The sequence below is a fragment of the Dendropsophus ebraccatus genome, chromosome 3 (assembly GCF_027789765.1).
Source record: "Dendropsophus ebraccatus isolate aDenEbr1 chromosome 3, aDenEbr1.pat, whole genome shotgun sequence".
NCBI classification, from domain to species: domain Eukaryota; kingdom Metazoa; phylum Chordata; class Amphibia; order Anura; family Hylidae; genus Dendropsophus; species Dendropsophus ebraccatus.
In genome coordinates, this window is record NC_091456.1 from 107,432,161 (window position 1) to 107,446,244 (window position 14,084).

Below are 14,084 nucleotides of genomic sequence, written 5' to 3' on the forward strand. Positions count from 1 at the left end.
TCCGGGGGCCAGGGCGGCCCTCCTCACATGCAGTCCCGGAAGTGTGCACCGGATGCGTGCCAAGCGCAACGCCGGGCCCAGCAAGCACGTCACCTGCGCTCCACTCCGGAACGCATACGTGGAGCGTCACTCAACCAGCGCCCGAAGCACAGCGATGACGTGGCTCTGATTGTGTTTCAAGTTGGAACACAATTATAAAACAAATACATATCAAATCTAAAACAATTTTTCCAAACAAGTTCACTACATGATAAACATTTACAAGAAAAGAAGTGTATATATAAAAGCCATTTGTAGAAATGTTTGTTAAAACCACAAATATGAAATTATATGATACATATTGGTTAAACCCATAAATAAAGGAACGGCCGACCTGGCCCCCGGATGGGGTGTTGAACGGGACTGGTGTGGCGTAAGTATTTATAATCCTACTGATCGTATGTTTGTCCTTTGTGTACTCGTGACTTGAGAAAGGTGGCAGATATGCCACTGAAACGCGTCGTCCATTAAAACAGTTGCTTTACATGACCTGTGGCCTCATTACCACACCTACTCTGGATATAATCGCTACGGGCCTTCTTGGAGTGGGATGAGATACTGGTTATCTATCCCCCACGTGAAGTAAGTGGATTTTATACCCATAACATATACATTTGGTTTGCTTGAGCGCGGTCCTTCCTCTTTTTCTTTTGTTTCTGTTTCTATACACCGGTGTAGTGATCTACACTCGGGCATTGGACCGGCGCCCTCCACTACTGGATGTCCAGAGGGACAAGTAACCTATATACCTTCCTGGCTTTAGGTGATGTGGGTTTTTGTGGCATAATACCCACATTCACCGGGTGAGTTCTTTCATTTATATATTGGATGAGCGCTGCTCTATGTTCTTTTTCTTCACTACCAAAAGAAAGACTATTTTTGATTGTTGCACCTTACTATGATATACTTTTTTTGTATTGCACTGAAGATTTGCTCAGTAAACTGTTCCACTTTTTTAAGAACTTGGACTATGTGTTTACTCGGCTACACACCTACATCTGTTTTATACCTCGTGCGTCCGTATATCCGAGGGTGGGCATACCACTCCTGAGTCGTGGAGTCAGAGTCGGAGTTTGAGCTAGTTTTGGCTGGAGTCAGAGTCTGAGTCGGAGCTAGCTTTGACTGGAGTCGGAGTCGGAAAAAAATGTTCCGACTCCAGTTTTAAAAAATCTTTAAAAAATGTAGAATTGAATTTTGATATGAATTTTACAAGTTTTGCTCATGAATATATATTATGAGCAACATTGTAATAGGACACTGGCCCTATTACATAAGGGTGGTCGGGGAATATATCAGTAATAGGACACTGGCCCTATTACATAAGGGGGGTCAGGGAATATATCAGTAATAGGACACTGGTCCTAATACATAAGGGTGGTCGGGGAGAAGTTGTCGGTCACTATTTGGCAGTTTGTTTCTGAGCTGGAAGAGCCCATTGTGTGGGGGGAGATCTGTGCTGTTCTCTTCCTGGATGCTGGATGATTGTATATGAGCAGCAGTGTAATATGAAGATATCCTGTGTAATATAGAGGAGGAGGAGAAGACATAAGTAGTGTAGCCGTAACCTCTGTCCTCAGTGTGGTGTTTTCTCTCTGGGAGAAGATTGTGTGTTTTTCTTGTGTTCTATTGCTGCTGCAGCTGTGCGTGTGCGTGCTATGGCTGCAACAGGCTGTGTGTGTGTGCTATGGCTGCAGCAATCTGTGTATGCGTGTGTGTGTGCACACTATGGCTGCAGCAGGCTGTGGGTGTGTGTGTGCGCGTGCTATGGCCGCAGCAGGCTGTGTGTGTGTGTGTGTGTGGTATGCACTATGGCTGCAGCAAGCTGTGTGTGTGTGTGTGTGCTATGGCTGCAGCAGGCTGTGTGTGTGTGTGTGTGTGTGTGTGTGTGTGTGTGTGTGGTGTACGCTATGGCTGCAGCAGGCTGTGTGTGTGCTATAGCTGCAGCAGGCTGTGTGTGTGTGTGTGTATGCTATGGCTGCAGCAGGCTGTGTGTGTGTGTGTGTGTGTGTGTGTGTGTGTGCGTGCCCCCACAGTGTCCTTCTATATCACTGTGTGACCTCTATATCACTATGTGTGACCCCTCTCTATATCACTATGTGTGACCCCTCTCTATATCACTATGTGTGACCCCCTGTATATCACTATGTTAGAAACATAGAAGATTGTCATCAGGAAAAGATCACCTGCTCCATCTAGTCTAGTTGTGAGTAGTTCAGGATATGGAGGTTGGAGACTGGCTGCATCCACTGCACACACAGGAGAATCTGATTTATATACAGTATTCCTTTATTCCCTCAGAAGTCGCCCCAGGATTATGTAGGACATTAGGTAGAAGCTGCTGAGCCAGTGTGATAAATAACTCCCCTGGTATATGACTGGCCATTTATGAAGGAGCAGGAGTCGGAGTCGGGAGTCGGTCCTTAAAAAAATACAGGAGTCGGAGTCTGAGTCGGTCCTGAAAAAATTCAGGTGTCTGTACACCCAACACCTAGCCCTCTGCTAATTCCAACACCTAGCAATTTCATCACAAAAACTAAAGGAGCTAATACTTGTAACACAATGGCTGATTGTATTTTATAACGTTGTAACTATTGGATGGATACAAATCTGTTTTTATTACCTTGTTTTTTTTAAACCATGTGTTTGTAACACCTGTCGCATCTACATCATGATTGCAAGGGTATTTATACCAATGATGTGCATGGGGTGTGGGTCTGATCAAGCACAGGTGCGCAAAATAGCTCTTACCTTTGTCTGTGTCCGCTTCCTCTCCTGCTATGGAGAAACGCCAGACTGTCTTTTAATGTGTGCTATACAATAAAGCGTTGGACCAAGGAACTGGTAAGTGCCCTTGTTTTCTTCTATATGAGGTTTATCTTGGTATTAGTGCCGGTTGCTATACCTTGGTTGCTGTAATACTGTTTAGCCTATACTGCCAGTGCCTATGTATGGGAGATCTGGGAATAGTGCAGCAAAGCACTAGGCTAGTATTAAAGGACAAGTGCCATGAAATTTTTTTTTCCCAGTAATTGAAGCACATTACAAAGTTATATAACTCTGTAATATGCTTCAATCACCTATTTGCCTCCTTTCCCTGCCTTTTCCCCCCTCCACCCCCCACCAGGAAGTGTCCTAACTCACACAGACCAAATTACTGTCGTCACCGTCACCAAGCTCTTCTCTCAGCTCCTTCTCCTGTTACACCAGCCTCCCCCCTCCCCTGCCTTGTCAGATGACAGGCTTGCTGTGCTCCCATTGGCTGAACAACTGCAAGCCATCACTTGTCACATCTCACTTGCTTATCTTCCCTCAGACTGACTCCGGCACATAGGCAGCTCCCCCTCCCCTCATACCCTCTCTCCTGCTGCCGTGGACTCAGTGAAGGAGTCATGTCACTAGAGAAGATAAGCTGAGCAAGCAGAGTCACCTGACAAGGAGGGGAGGGGGAGGCTGGTGTAACAGGACCTAGAGCAGCCCTCCTGCTGATGACTCATCCTCACAAGAAGGAGCTGCCTGGTGACGGTGACGACAGTAATCAGGTCTGTGTGAGTTTAGGGCACTTCCTGGTGGGGGGTGGAGGGGGGAAAAGATAGGGAAGGAGGGCAGATAGGTGATTGAAGCACATTACAGAGTTTACACAGACAGATTTATCTGACAGATTTCTAAAGCCAAAACCAGGAATAGACTATAAACAGGGAACAGGTCATGAAGGAAATACTGATTTCTGCTCTTTTCAGATCCATTCCTGGCTTTGGCTTCAAGAATCTGTTAGATACATCTGTCTGTGTAAATGCACCATAATGTGCTTCAATTACTGGGAAAAAGTTTTTCATGGCACTTGTCCTTTAACCTTCATGGGAGACATCAAGTAACAACTGACCAGGTCTAGATGATGAGGAACCCAGTGCTAATGCTTCCCACCTAGTGAAACTATAGTTACTGTCATGAAAAACACTGTGACCAGCTGAGCAGGCCAGAGCTAGTGTCCTCCACCCTCAAAATGTCTGCTCTCTTGTCTGTTAAGCTGTATTCACACACCATTCTTTCTTTGAAAAGAACGGACGCTGATTGAAATGAAATCAGCGTCCGTTCTTTTCTACAGGGGCGGCATTGCATTGAATTTAACGCAATGCCACCCACTGTTTCCCGACATTGTATTTTAATGCCTGTTCTTTAGATCGGGCATTAAAATAATGAAAGTGCCTATTATAGCTGTTTATGCTAAGAACATGCTTATTATAGCTGTTAACACGCAGGCGCCCATACTTTACATTGTAGTGAATGGTCAATTGATTTGCGGGCACACCCAATGGTGCCCACAAGTCAATTGTAAAAAAAATAATGTTCCTGCAGCCGATACAGCAGTATAGGCTGCAGGAACGCACCGAACACCACTCGGTGACCAGCAGTATATACGATGTGTGAACATAGCCTGTATATATATATTGATGTGTGAAACCCATGTCGTACACTGTAAAATGAAACTCTTTTTTCTAATGTTCCACTTTTGCGCCTAGGGCCTAGGTTTAGTGGGTGGCCTCACTCAGTAACTGACAGGTCTCTCCGTATGCACACTCACATAGATAGCCCAGGGATTTAAGCTGATAAATTCCAAGCTACTGAATATTTTTGAACAAAGTCATACATCAATCTGCTTAACCTTTCTTGTTCTATAACATGCTACCTGCAGGTATAGAAGCATGTTAACGATGACAGGCACAATAATATATTAAATATCAATCTAGAACATCTGACAAATAATCAAACAACTAGATAATGCTGTGTGTGAGTTTCCTGTTAAACGTAAATAATTGGAAGTAGGGGAATCAGGAACTGGCAAACTAATGCCCATTCCAACAGCTATTTCCTAGCTTGGCTGATTATGATTTGAGTTTCTGTTGTAAGGAGGGGGGTAAACTGGAGGTAAGCTCATCTGACTTAATAATTCTGATTTCTCTTAAAGGAAATGATCAGTAGGTTAAAGGCATCATTGTACTCCATCCTCTTTTGCAGTTTTCTTGATATCATCTCTCAAGGGACAGCTGAAAGGCACAGTAGTTGGTTGGCTGATAGTTGGCAGATGTCCCTGGTTTCTTAATGGAAAATAAGTATTTGATACACTGCCAATTTTGCAAGTTTTCCCACCTACACAAAATGGAGAGGTCTGTAACTTTTATTGTACGTACACTTCAACTGTAAGACACAGCATTTATAAAAACAGAACCCAGAAAATTACACTTTGCTTTTTAAATAATTATTTAACGTTTTATTGCATGAAATAAGTAATGAATCACTTATGGTGCCTTTACACTGAGAGATTTATATGACAGATTTTTGAAGCCAAAGCCATAAACAGACTATAAGCAGAGAACAGGTCATAAAGGAAAGCAGGGCTGTGCAGTCGGTAAGCCGCAGCTCCGACTCCAACTCAGACTCCTAAATTTTATCAGGACAGACTCTGACTCCCGTTTCTGACTCCTGCTTCTTCATAAATGGCCAGTCATATACCAGGGGAGTTATTTATCACACTGGCTCAGCAGCTTCTCCCTAATGTCCTACATGATCCTGGGGGACTTCTGAGGGAATAAGGAAACATATAAAGCAGCTTCTCCTGTGTGTGCAGTGGATGCAGCCAGTCTCTAGCCTCCATGTCCTGAACTACTCACAACTATACTAGATGGAGCAGGTGGTCTTTTCCTGCTGACAATCTTCTATGTTTCTAACTAAATATTCACCATACACACAGAAACACTGCTAACAATGCCAGATACCTGTAATATAGAGGTCAGCCATAGTGATATAGAGGGGGGTCACATATAGTGATATAGAGTGGTCACTGTGGGTGCCTGCCATAGCACACACACACACAGCCTGCTGCAGCCATAGTATGCACACACACACACACACACACACACAGCCTGCTGCAGCCATAGCATGCACACACACACAGCTGCAGCCATAGCACACACACACACACACACGCACACACACAGAGCTGCGGCCATAGAGCACTGAAGAAAAACACCACACTGAGGACAGAGGTTACTGCTATGCTACTTATGTCTTCTCCTCCTCCTCTATATTACACAGGATATCTTCATATTACACTGCTGCTCATATACAGTCATCCAGCATTCAGGAAGAGAACAGCACAGATCTCCCCCCACACAATGGACTCTTCCAGCTCTGAAATAAACTGCCAAATAGTGACCAACAACTTTTCCCCGACCACCCTTATCTAATAGGGGCAGTGTCCTAACAGAATGTTACTCATAATATACATTGATGAGCAAAACTTAAAAAATTCATATCAAAACTCAATTTTAAATTGTTTGAGTCGGTACATTTTTTCTGACTCCAACTCCGACTCCAGCCAAAACTAGCTCGAACTCCGACTCCACAGCCCTGAAGGAAAGAATGAGATTTCTCCTCTTTTCAAATCCCTTTTTGGCTTTGGCTTCAATAATCTGACAGATGAATGGTGTAAAAGCACCATTACCAACCAGCAAGAATTCTGGCTCTCACAGGCCTGTTAGTATTTCTTTAAGAAGCTCCTCCTATTCAATACCTGTATTATTTGCACCTGTTTGAACTTGTTACCTTTATTAAAAAAAAAAAAAAAAAACACAACTCCTGTCCACACACTTAATTACACTCCAACCTCTCCACCATGGCCAGGACCAGAGCTGTTTAAGGACACAGTGATTAAAGCATGGTGGCGCTGACAGCATCCTGCTTTAACCCCTTAGCGACCCATGACGTATCTGATACGTCATGGTGCCGCTCGGGGTGATCAGAGCGGGGTCCCGCCGGGACCCCGCTCTGAACGGCGCTGATCCCGGCTGACACGTGCAGCCGGGCAGTGCCTCTATTAGCCGGCGCGGGTCCCGTTGCCACGCCGGCTAATTAAGCCTCTAAGTGCAGCTGTCAAACTGACAGCTGCACTTAGAGGCTTCAGACCTCACGTCCCTGGTGTCTAGTGGGACGGATCTCCCCCCCCGCGATGCGATCGCAGGGGGGAGATCCGTTCTTCTGCCCGTGCCGGGCCTCAGCGTCGGAATGACGCTGATCCCGGCTCGGCAATAGGTTGCTATGGCCTGCAGCAGGCCATAGTAATCTATGACCGATCTAATCGATCTTTGCTGTGTATATACACAGCATTGATCTCTATGAGAGATCAGTGCTGTCTATATACAAGTCCCCCAGGGGGGCTTCTAGTTACAGTAAAAAAAAAAGGAAAAAAGTGTTTTTATTAATAAAAAATCCCCTCCCCTAATAAAAGTCCAAATCACTCCCCTTTTCCCATTTTATAAATATAAATTAATAAATAAATAAACATATTTAGTATCGCCGCGCGCGTAATCGCCCGAACTATTAATTATTCACATTCCTGATCTCGCACGGTAAACGGCGTCAGCGCAAAAAAATTCCAAAGTGCAAAATTGCGCATTTTTGGTCGCATCAAATCCAGAAAAAATGTAATAAAAAACTATCAAAAAGTCGTATATGCGCAATCAAGGTACCGATAGAAAGAACACATCATGGCGCAAAAACTGACACCTCACACAGCCCCATAGACCAAAGGATAAAAGCGCTATAAGCCTGGGAATGGAGCGATTTTAAGGAACGTATATTTGTTAACAATGGTTTGAATTTTTTACAGGCCATCAGATACAATATAAGTTATACATGTTATATATCATAGTAATCGTAACGACTTGAGGAACATGCATAACAAGTCAGTTTTACCATAGGACAGACGGCGTAAATGCAAAACTCCCCGAAATCAAAACAAATTCGTTTTTTTTTCAATTTGACAGCGCAAATGATTTTTTTCCGGTTTCGCAGCATATGTTATGGAAAACTAATGCCTGTCATTGCAAAGTACAATTGGTTTCGCAAAAAATAAGCGCTCATATACGTCTCTAGGTGAAAAAATGCAAGCGCTATGGACTTTTAAACTTAAAATGGAATAAGCAAAAGCGCAAAAACGAAAATAGGCTTTGACCTTAAGGGGTTAATCACACCACTGCAAGGACACCGGTCACTATCAGACTTGCCGGTTTATTGTCCTCCTGTACTTCCCTCTTTGTAACAGATTAATCCACAGGGAAAAGAGCCATGACTAAGGACTTAGGGTCCGAAATGCGTCGTCTGTTTTAATATGAATAAGAAATAAAAAGTTACGAATTTTATGAAAAGCTGAAGAGCATTTGTGGAGTTCATCCATAGAATATATTTATCAGCATGACAATAACCTGAAACGCACAGCCAGGGAAACTAAGAAGCATTTCAAGGTCCTTGAGTGGCCTAGCACGTCTTCAGACCTGAACCCAAAAGAAAATCTTTGCAGGGAGCTGAAACTCAATGTTGCCCAGTGACAGCCACAAAACCTGAAAGATCTGGAGAAGAGTTGTATGGAGGAGCGGGACAAAATCCCTGCTGCAGTGTCTGCAAACTTGGTGAAAATACGTCTGACTTCTGTAGTTACAAACAAAGGTTTCTGTACCAAATATAATGTTCTGTTTTTCTATTGTATCAAATACTTAGTTCATGCAATAAAATGGAAAATAATGATTTAAAAAAATTATACAATGTGATTTTCTGGAATTTTTTTAGATTCTGTCTCTCAAAGTTGGAGTGTACTTATGATAAAAAAAATTACAGACCTCTCTATTCTTTGTAGGTGGGACAACTTACAAAATTGTCAGTGTATTAAATACTTATATTCCCCATTGTACATAAGTTTTTCTGTCAGATTCCACACAAATCCAAAGGTAATATGTCAAATTGTAGCTTCTATGATGGTATACTCATGCCCACAAACAACATAGCATGGAGTCTCTGACACGTACATTAGCCCTTACAAAATTGCTAACACTTCTCTGGAGTCTTATGTTCAAATCCATTCAGTGTAGAGTACAAACACTCTTATTTATCTTTATGTGTTTCCTCCCACCGTCCAACTGGCATCCTATTAAATTTGTTTTATAGTGTATACATGTTTCAGTTATGGAGATGGATGTATTAGCTGCACAGAACTGTAGAATTTCTGTGTGCTGCATAGCTGTAAAAGGTGTTTGTAAAAAAAAAAATACACAAATAGCTTAATAAATACCCAAATATTATGGAATGTTTGAATTACAATATACTGGGTAATGTTAAAATACAGGTCCAACATACACAGATTTGGAGGAGAGAAATAACATAAGATTACCTTAATGAAAGTCAGCTGACACACAGGGGTTTCTCTTCATTAAATGCAAATATACCAAAAGTAACACTGAAAAATCTAATGCCCTTTCCTCCTTCTCCACTTTGTTTCTTGTTACTGCATAGGTTAGGGTTGTTCTTGCAGGAGTCATTCCCTAACACTCAGCTAGCTATCAATACCTGTTGGAGTTGTTCCCTGTTATGAGGATATATGACCATCTCACCTGACCAATTGCTTGGCTGCTTGATGAGTCAGAGACCAGTATTATTACCAGAATCCTGAACCTGTTAGGAAACATAGATTTCGATATCAACAACAACCACAGACACTTTACACTAATAGCTTCTAATGTAGTAAGTATGTATGCACAAAATCAGCTTTACCAGTTCTGCAGCCACATTCTCGATGCTTCACAATTGCATGATGCTTCTTTTATAAGCTCCGTTAGAACTCCAGATGTCAAGAAAAATAGTTTTTTTTTATAGAATTCCAATTACCCTGATAAAGTGTGGATGAGAACATATGGTATTTTGTCTACCAAGTTCTCTTCTTCCACATAAACATGAGCTCACAACTAGGATTCAGATGTATTCTGCTTTCCCATGAACCCTCCCCTATTATTGAAAATTACTTGGACATTTCCCTCCCCCAGCAGGGACTTGTTATTCCCTTACACAGATATTATACCACAACATTGAGACAAGGATGTTAGGAAATGATTTCAGCTCATTTTAACAGTGCTAGTTGTCAAATACTTGGCATTCTATAATGATTTTTCTTTCTGTATACTAGTGATGGGAAATCTAGTTTATTTTGGGGATTAGGTCACTATGGTTCATTTAAAGGAGTAGCTCAGAAGATCGGCTCATTTAGTTCACACAGTTCATAATATCTCCGGCTCTTGGAGACTGATAAGAAGTCACTAGAACAGATCTTCTCTATTACACTCGGAGCCATCAGTGTCAGCTGTTGGGATGAGATATTATTGTGGGAAAATGATCACATTTCCTTAGTTATTTTTGTGAATGCAATTACTTATATAACAAGCACATAGTGTCACACTGAACACGTCAAAATTATAATTTTATGTTCTATGTAATATACAAATGACTTTAATGTTTTTTCTGCTTTTAAAACTGTGCATTTTAGCATTTTTTGTCCAAAAACCCTGCGGCTAAAAATCAGCTGGGAGTCAATAAAGTAATGTGAGATGTCATACCCCTCATACCCACATTCTTACCCCTCATACCCACATTCATTCCCCTCATACCCACATTCATACCCCTCATACCCACATTCATACCCCTCATGCCCACATTCATTCCCCCTCATACCAACATTCATTCCCCCTCATACCCACATTCATTCCCCCTCATACCCACATTCATTCTCTTCATACCTACATTTTTACCCCCTCATACCCACATTCATACCCCTCATGCCCACATTCATACCCCTCATGCCCACATTCATACCCCTCATGCCCACATTCATAACCCTCATAGCCACATTCATTCCCCTCATACCCATATTCATACCCCTCATAGCCACATTCTTACCCCTCATAACCGCATTCATTTCCCTCATACCCACATTCTTACCCCTCATAACCGCATTCATTCCCCTCATACCCACATTCTGATCCCTCATACCACATTCTTACCCCTCATAGCCACATTCTTACCCCTCATAGCCACATTCTTACCCCTCATAGCCACATTCTTAGCCCTCATAGCCACATTCTTAGCCCTCATAGCCACATTCTTACCCCTCATAGCCATCTTCATTCCCACTATACCCACATGCATTCCCCTCATACCCACATTCATTCCCCTCATACCCACATTCTGATCCCTCATACCCACATTCATTCCCCTCATACCCATATTCATACCCCTCATACCCACATTCTGATCCCTCATACCCACATTCTTACCCCTCATACCACATTCTTACCCCTCATACCCACATTCATTCCCCTCATACCCACATTCTGATCCCTCATACCAACATTCATTCCCCTCATACCCACATTCATTCCCCTCATACCCATATTCATACCCCTCATACCCACATTCATACCCCTCATACCCACATTCTTACCCCTCATAGCCACCTTCATTCACCTCATACCCATATTCATTCCCCTCATACCCACATTCTGATCCCTCATACCCACATTCTTACCCCTCAGCCCCATTCTTACCCCTCATAGCCACATTCTTACCCCTCATAGTCACATTCTTACCCCTCATAGTCACATTCTTACCCCTCATAGCCATCTTCATTCCCATCATACCCACATTCATTCCCCTCATACCCACATTCATTCCCCTCATACCCATATTCATACCCCTCATACCCACATTCTGATCCCTCATACCCACATTCTTTCCCCTCATAGCCACCTTCATTCCCCTCATACCCACATTCATTCCCCTCATACCCACATTCTGATCCCTCATACCAACATTCATTCCCCTCATACCCACATTCATTCCCCTCATACCCATATTCATACCCCTCATACCCACATTCATACCCCTCATTCCCCCATTCATACCCCTCATTCCCCCATTCATACCCCTCAAACCCACATTCATTACCCTCATACCCACATTGAGGGTGCCTTCACACGTACTGTATCGCTGCGTTTTTGGTGCGATTTTTACATGCGCGTTTTGATTTTCACATGATTTTCATGTGAAAATCAAAACGCGCATGTAAAAATCGCACCAAAAACGCAGCAATAAAAACGCAGCGATACGGTATGTATGAAGCTACCCTGATAGCACATTATAATAGGTCCTTTTTGGGCAGTAGCCCAGGGCCCTAAGCACCTGGGGGGCCCATGGCCACCCAAACAGACTTTCAGTGGAGAACTGTCCCTGCCTACAGTTTTGCCATGATTTTCAAAAAATGATTTTTTTTACCTCAATTTTGCACAGATCACAGCAGCATGACATTATCTATCCTGTACTATGAACACTACGCTAGTGCTACCATATGTACAGTAGGGTGGAGGGCCTGGGGCCTATGGTAAAGTTAAAGGAGAAGTCCAGCAAAAACTTTTATTACGGTATTGTATTGCCCCCCAAAAGTTATACAAATCACCAATATACACTTATTACAGGAACTGCTTATAAAGTGCTTTTTTCCCTGCACTTACTACTGCATCAAGACTTCACTTCCTGAATAAAATGGCGATGTCACGACCCGACTCCCCGAGCTGTGAGGGTTGTGGCTGCTGGAGAGGATGATGGCAGAGGGACACTGAGGGACACAGGGCACTGGAGGGACACTGAGCTTATTGTAATAAAATGTGATAAAATTGTAATAGAAAATAATCTTACACCTGAGGTGTCTTTCTGTCTATTCAAAGATAAAATACTCATTGACACATTAAAAGCATAAACCATACAAATGCATAAGCCCCAGGGCCCTTATAGTGCCATAGATCAACACAGAGGGTTAGGCAATGCGGTACAAAAGCATATGAAAACAATAAAAAAAATAAAAAATATCATAAGGTGTATAAAAGTGTATATAACAACTAGATAATCATATAAATAGCCATATAGCCATCATACTGCAATGTTTCAAATATATGGTCAGCACAAATGTGGTAGAGCCGGTGACCCAGGAGAAGACGCAGATCCTGTATGGGTGAGCGGTGCACATGCACCAAACTATGTGAATGTGTATAAATCCTCCCCTATGACAAAAAACAGTGAAAGAGCCAGAGAGATCCAGTGTATGCAGTACATCTCAGACAGAATGCTGAGGATCAGTGATATCTATTATACTGGTTTAATAACCATTCACTCCACATAAGTAGATCATTTACTTTGGAACGTTATCTACAAATTAACTGACTTTTGAATTTTAACAACAAAGTTGGATCAGTCCAGTGAGCCAGGACTACTACCCCCATCTGCCTGCTTTCACTGTGTGATTTTATTGCAAGCCAGTGAGAGGATGATGGGAATCCCTCTCTTGGTCTGAACTAAAAGACCAGCTCTACCACATTTCTGCTGACCATATATTTGAAATATTGCAGTATAATGACTATATGGCTATTTATATGATTATCTAGTTGTTATATACACTTTTATACACCTTATGATATTTTTTATTGTTTTCATACACTTTTGTACCGCATTGCCTAACCCTCTGTGTTGATCTATTGCACTATAAGGGCCCCGGGGCTTATGCATTTGTATGGTTTATGCTTTTAATGTGTCTGAGTATTTTATCCTGGAAAAGTCAGAAAGACACCTCAGGTGTAAGATTATTTTCTATTACATTTTTATCACATTTTATTACAATAAATTGACATATATTATCAGATTTTGCTTTGAGGAGTGGTATGTTTAGAATTTGTAGTTACTGTGTGCATTGGATGGTGTATTCCAGTTAACCTCAGCCAAATCAGATACGGGTGAGCTGCACCCAGGGTCGGCTTTAGGGTAGATGGCGCCCACAACCCTCTCCCCCACCCCCTGTCGTTGCTGCGCCATAATAGTGACAGACTAAATCCCACAGCCTCCCACCCCTCCAGACAACCCCCACAGCCTGCCACCCCTCCAGACAACCCCCACAATCAAACCACAAATGTGGTGGGAGGCTAAAGGATTTAGATATGATCTAAACTAAATCCTACTACAATGAGCGCCACCTCTAAAGCCAAGCCCTCTAAACCACCCGACCCCTGATGAAGGTACTTACCCGCGCACAGGAGGACAGGTGCCTCTGCGGCCGTCCGTGGCTTTACTGTTTGGCGCTCCTGCAGACAATTGTACACAGGGGCGTAGCTAGTTGTTCAGTCTAG

At 42.7% G+C, this 14,084-nt stretch overlaps 2 protein-coding genes across 2 annotated transcripts in view; one reads left to right on the forward strand and one right to left on the reverse strand.

Moving 5' to 3' along the window:
* ADAMTSL5 (ADAMTS like 5) overlaps nt 1-9,826 on the reverse strand; it is a 145,401-nt gene extending 135,575 nt beyond the window's left edge. Inside the window, exons 1-2 of the mRNA XM_069962462.1 lie at nt 9,637-9,826; nt 9,477-9,537 (exon numbers count right to left, since the gene is read on the reverse strand). Of these exons, the coding sequence (XP_069818563.1) occupies nt 9,477-9,537; nt 9,637-9,653 (78 nt within the window). The 5' untranslated portion in view covers nt 9,654-9,826. The remainder of the gene's footprint in view (nt 1-9,476; nt 9,538-9,636) is intronic.
* PLK5 (polo like kinase 5 (inactive)) overlaps nt 3,372-14,084 on the forward strand; it is a 73,666-nt gene continuing 62,953 nt past the window's right edge. Inside the window, exon 1 of the mRNA XM_069962457.1 lies at nt 3,372-3,578. Within this exon, the coding sequence (XP_069818558.1) occupies nt 3,525-3,578 (54 nt within the window). The 5' untranslated portion in view covers nt 3,372-3,524. The remainder of the gene's footprint in view (nt 3,579-14,084) is intronic.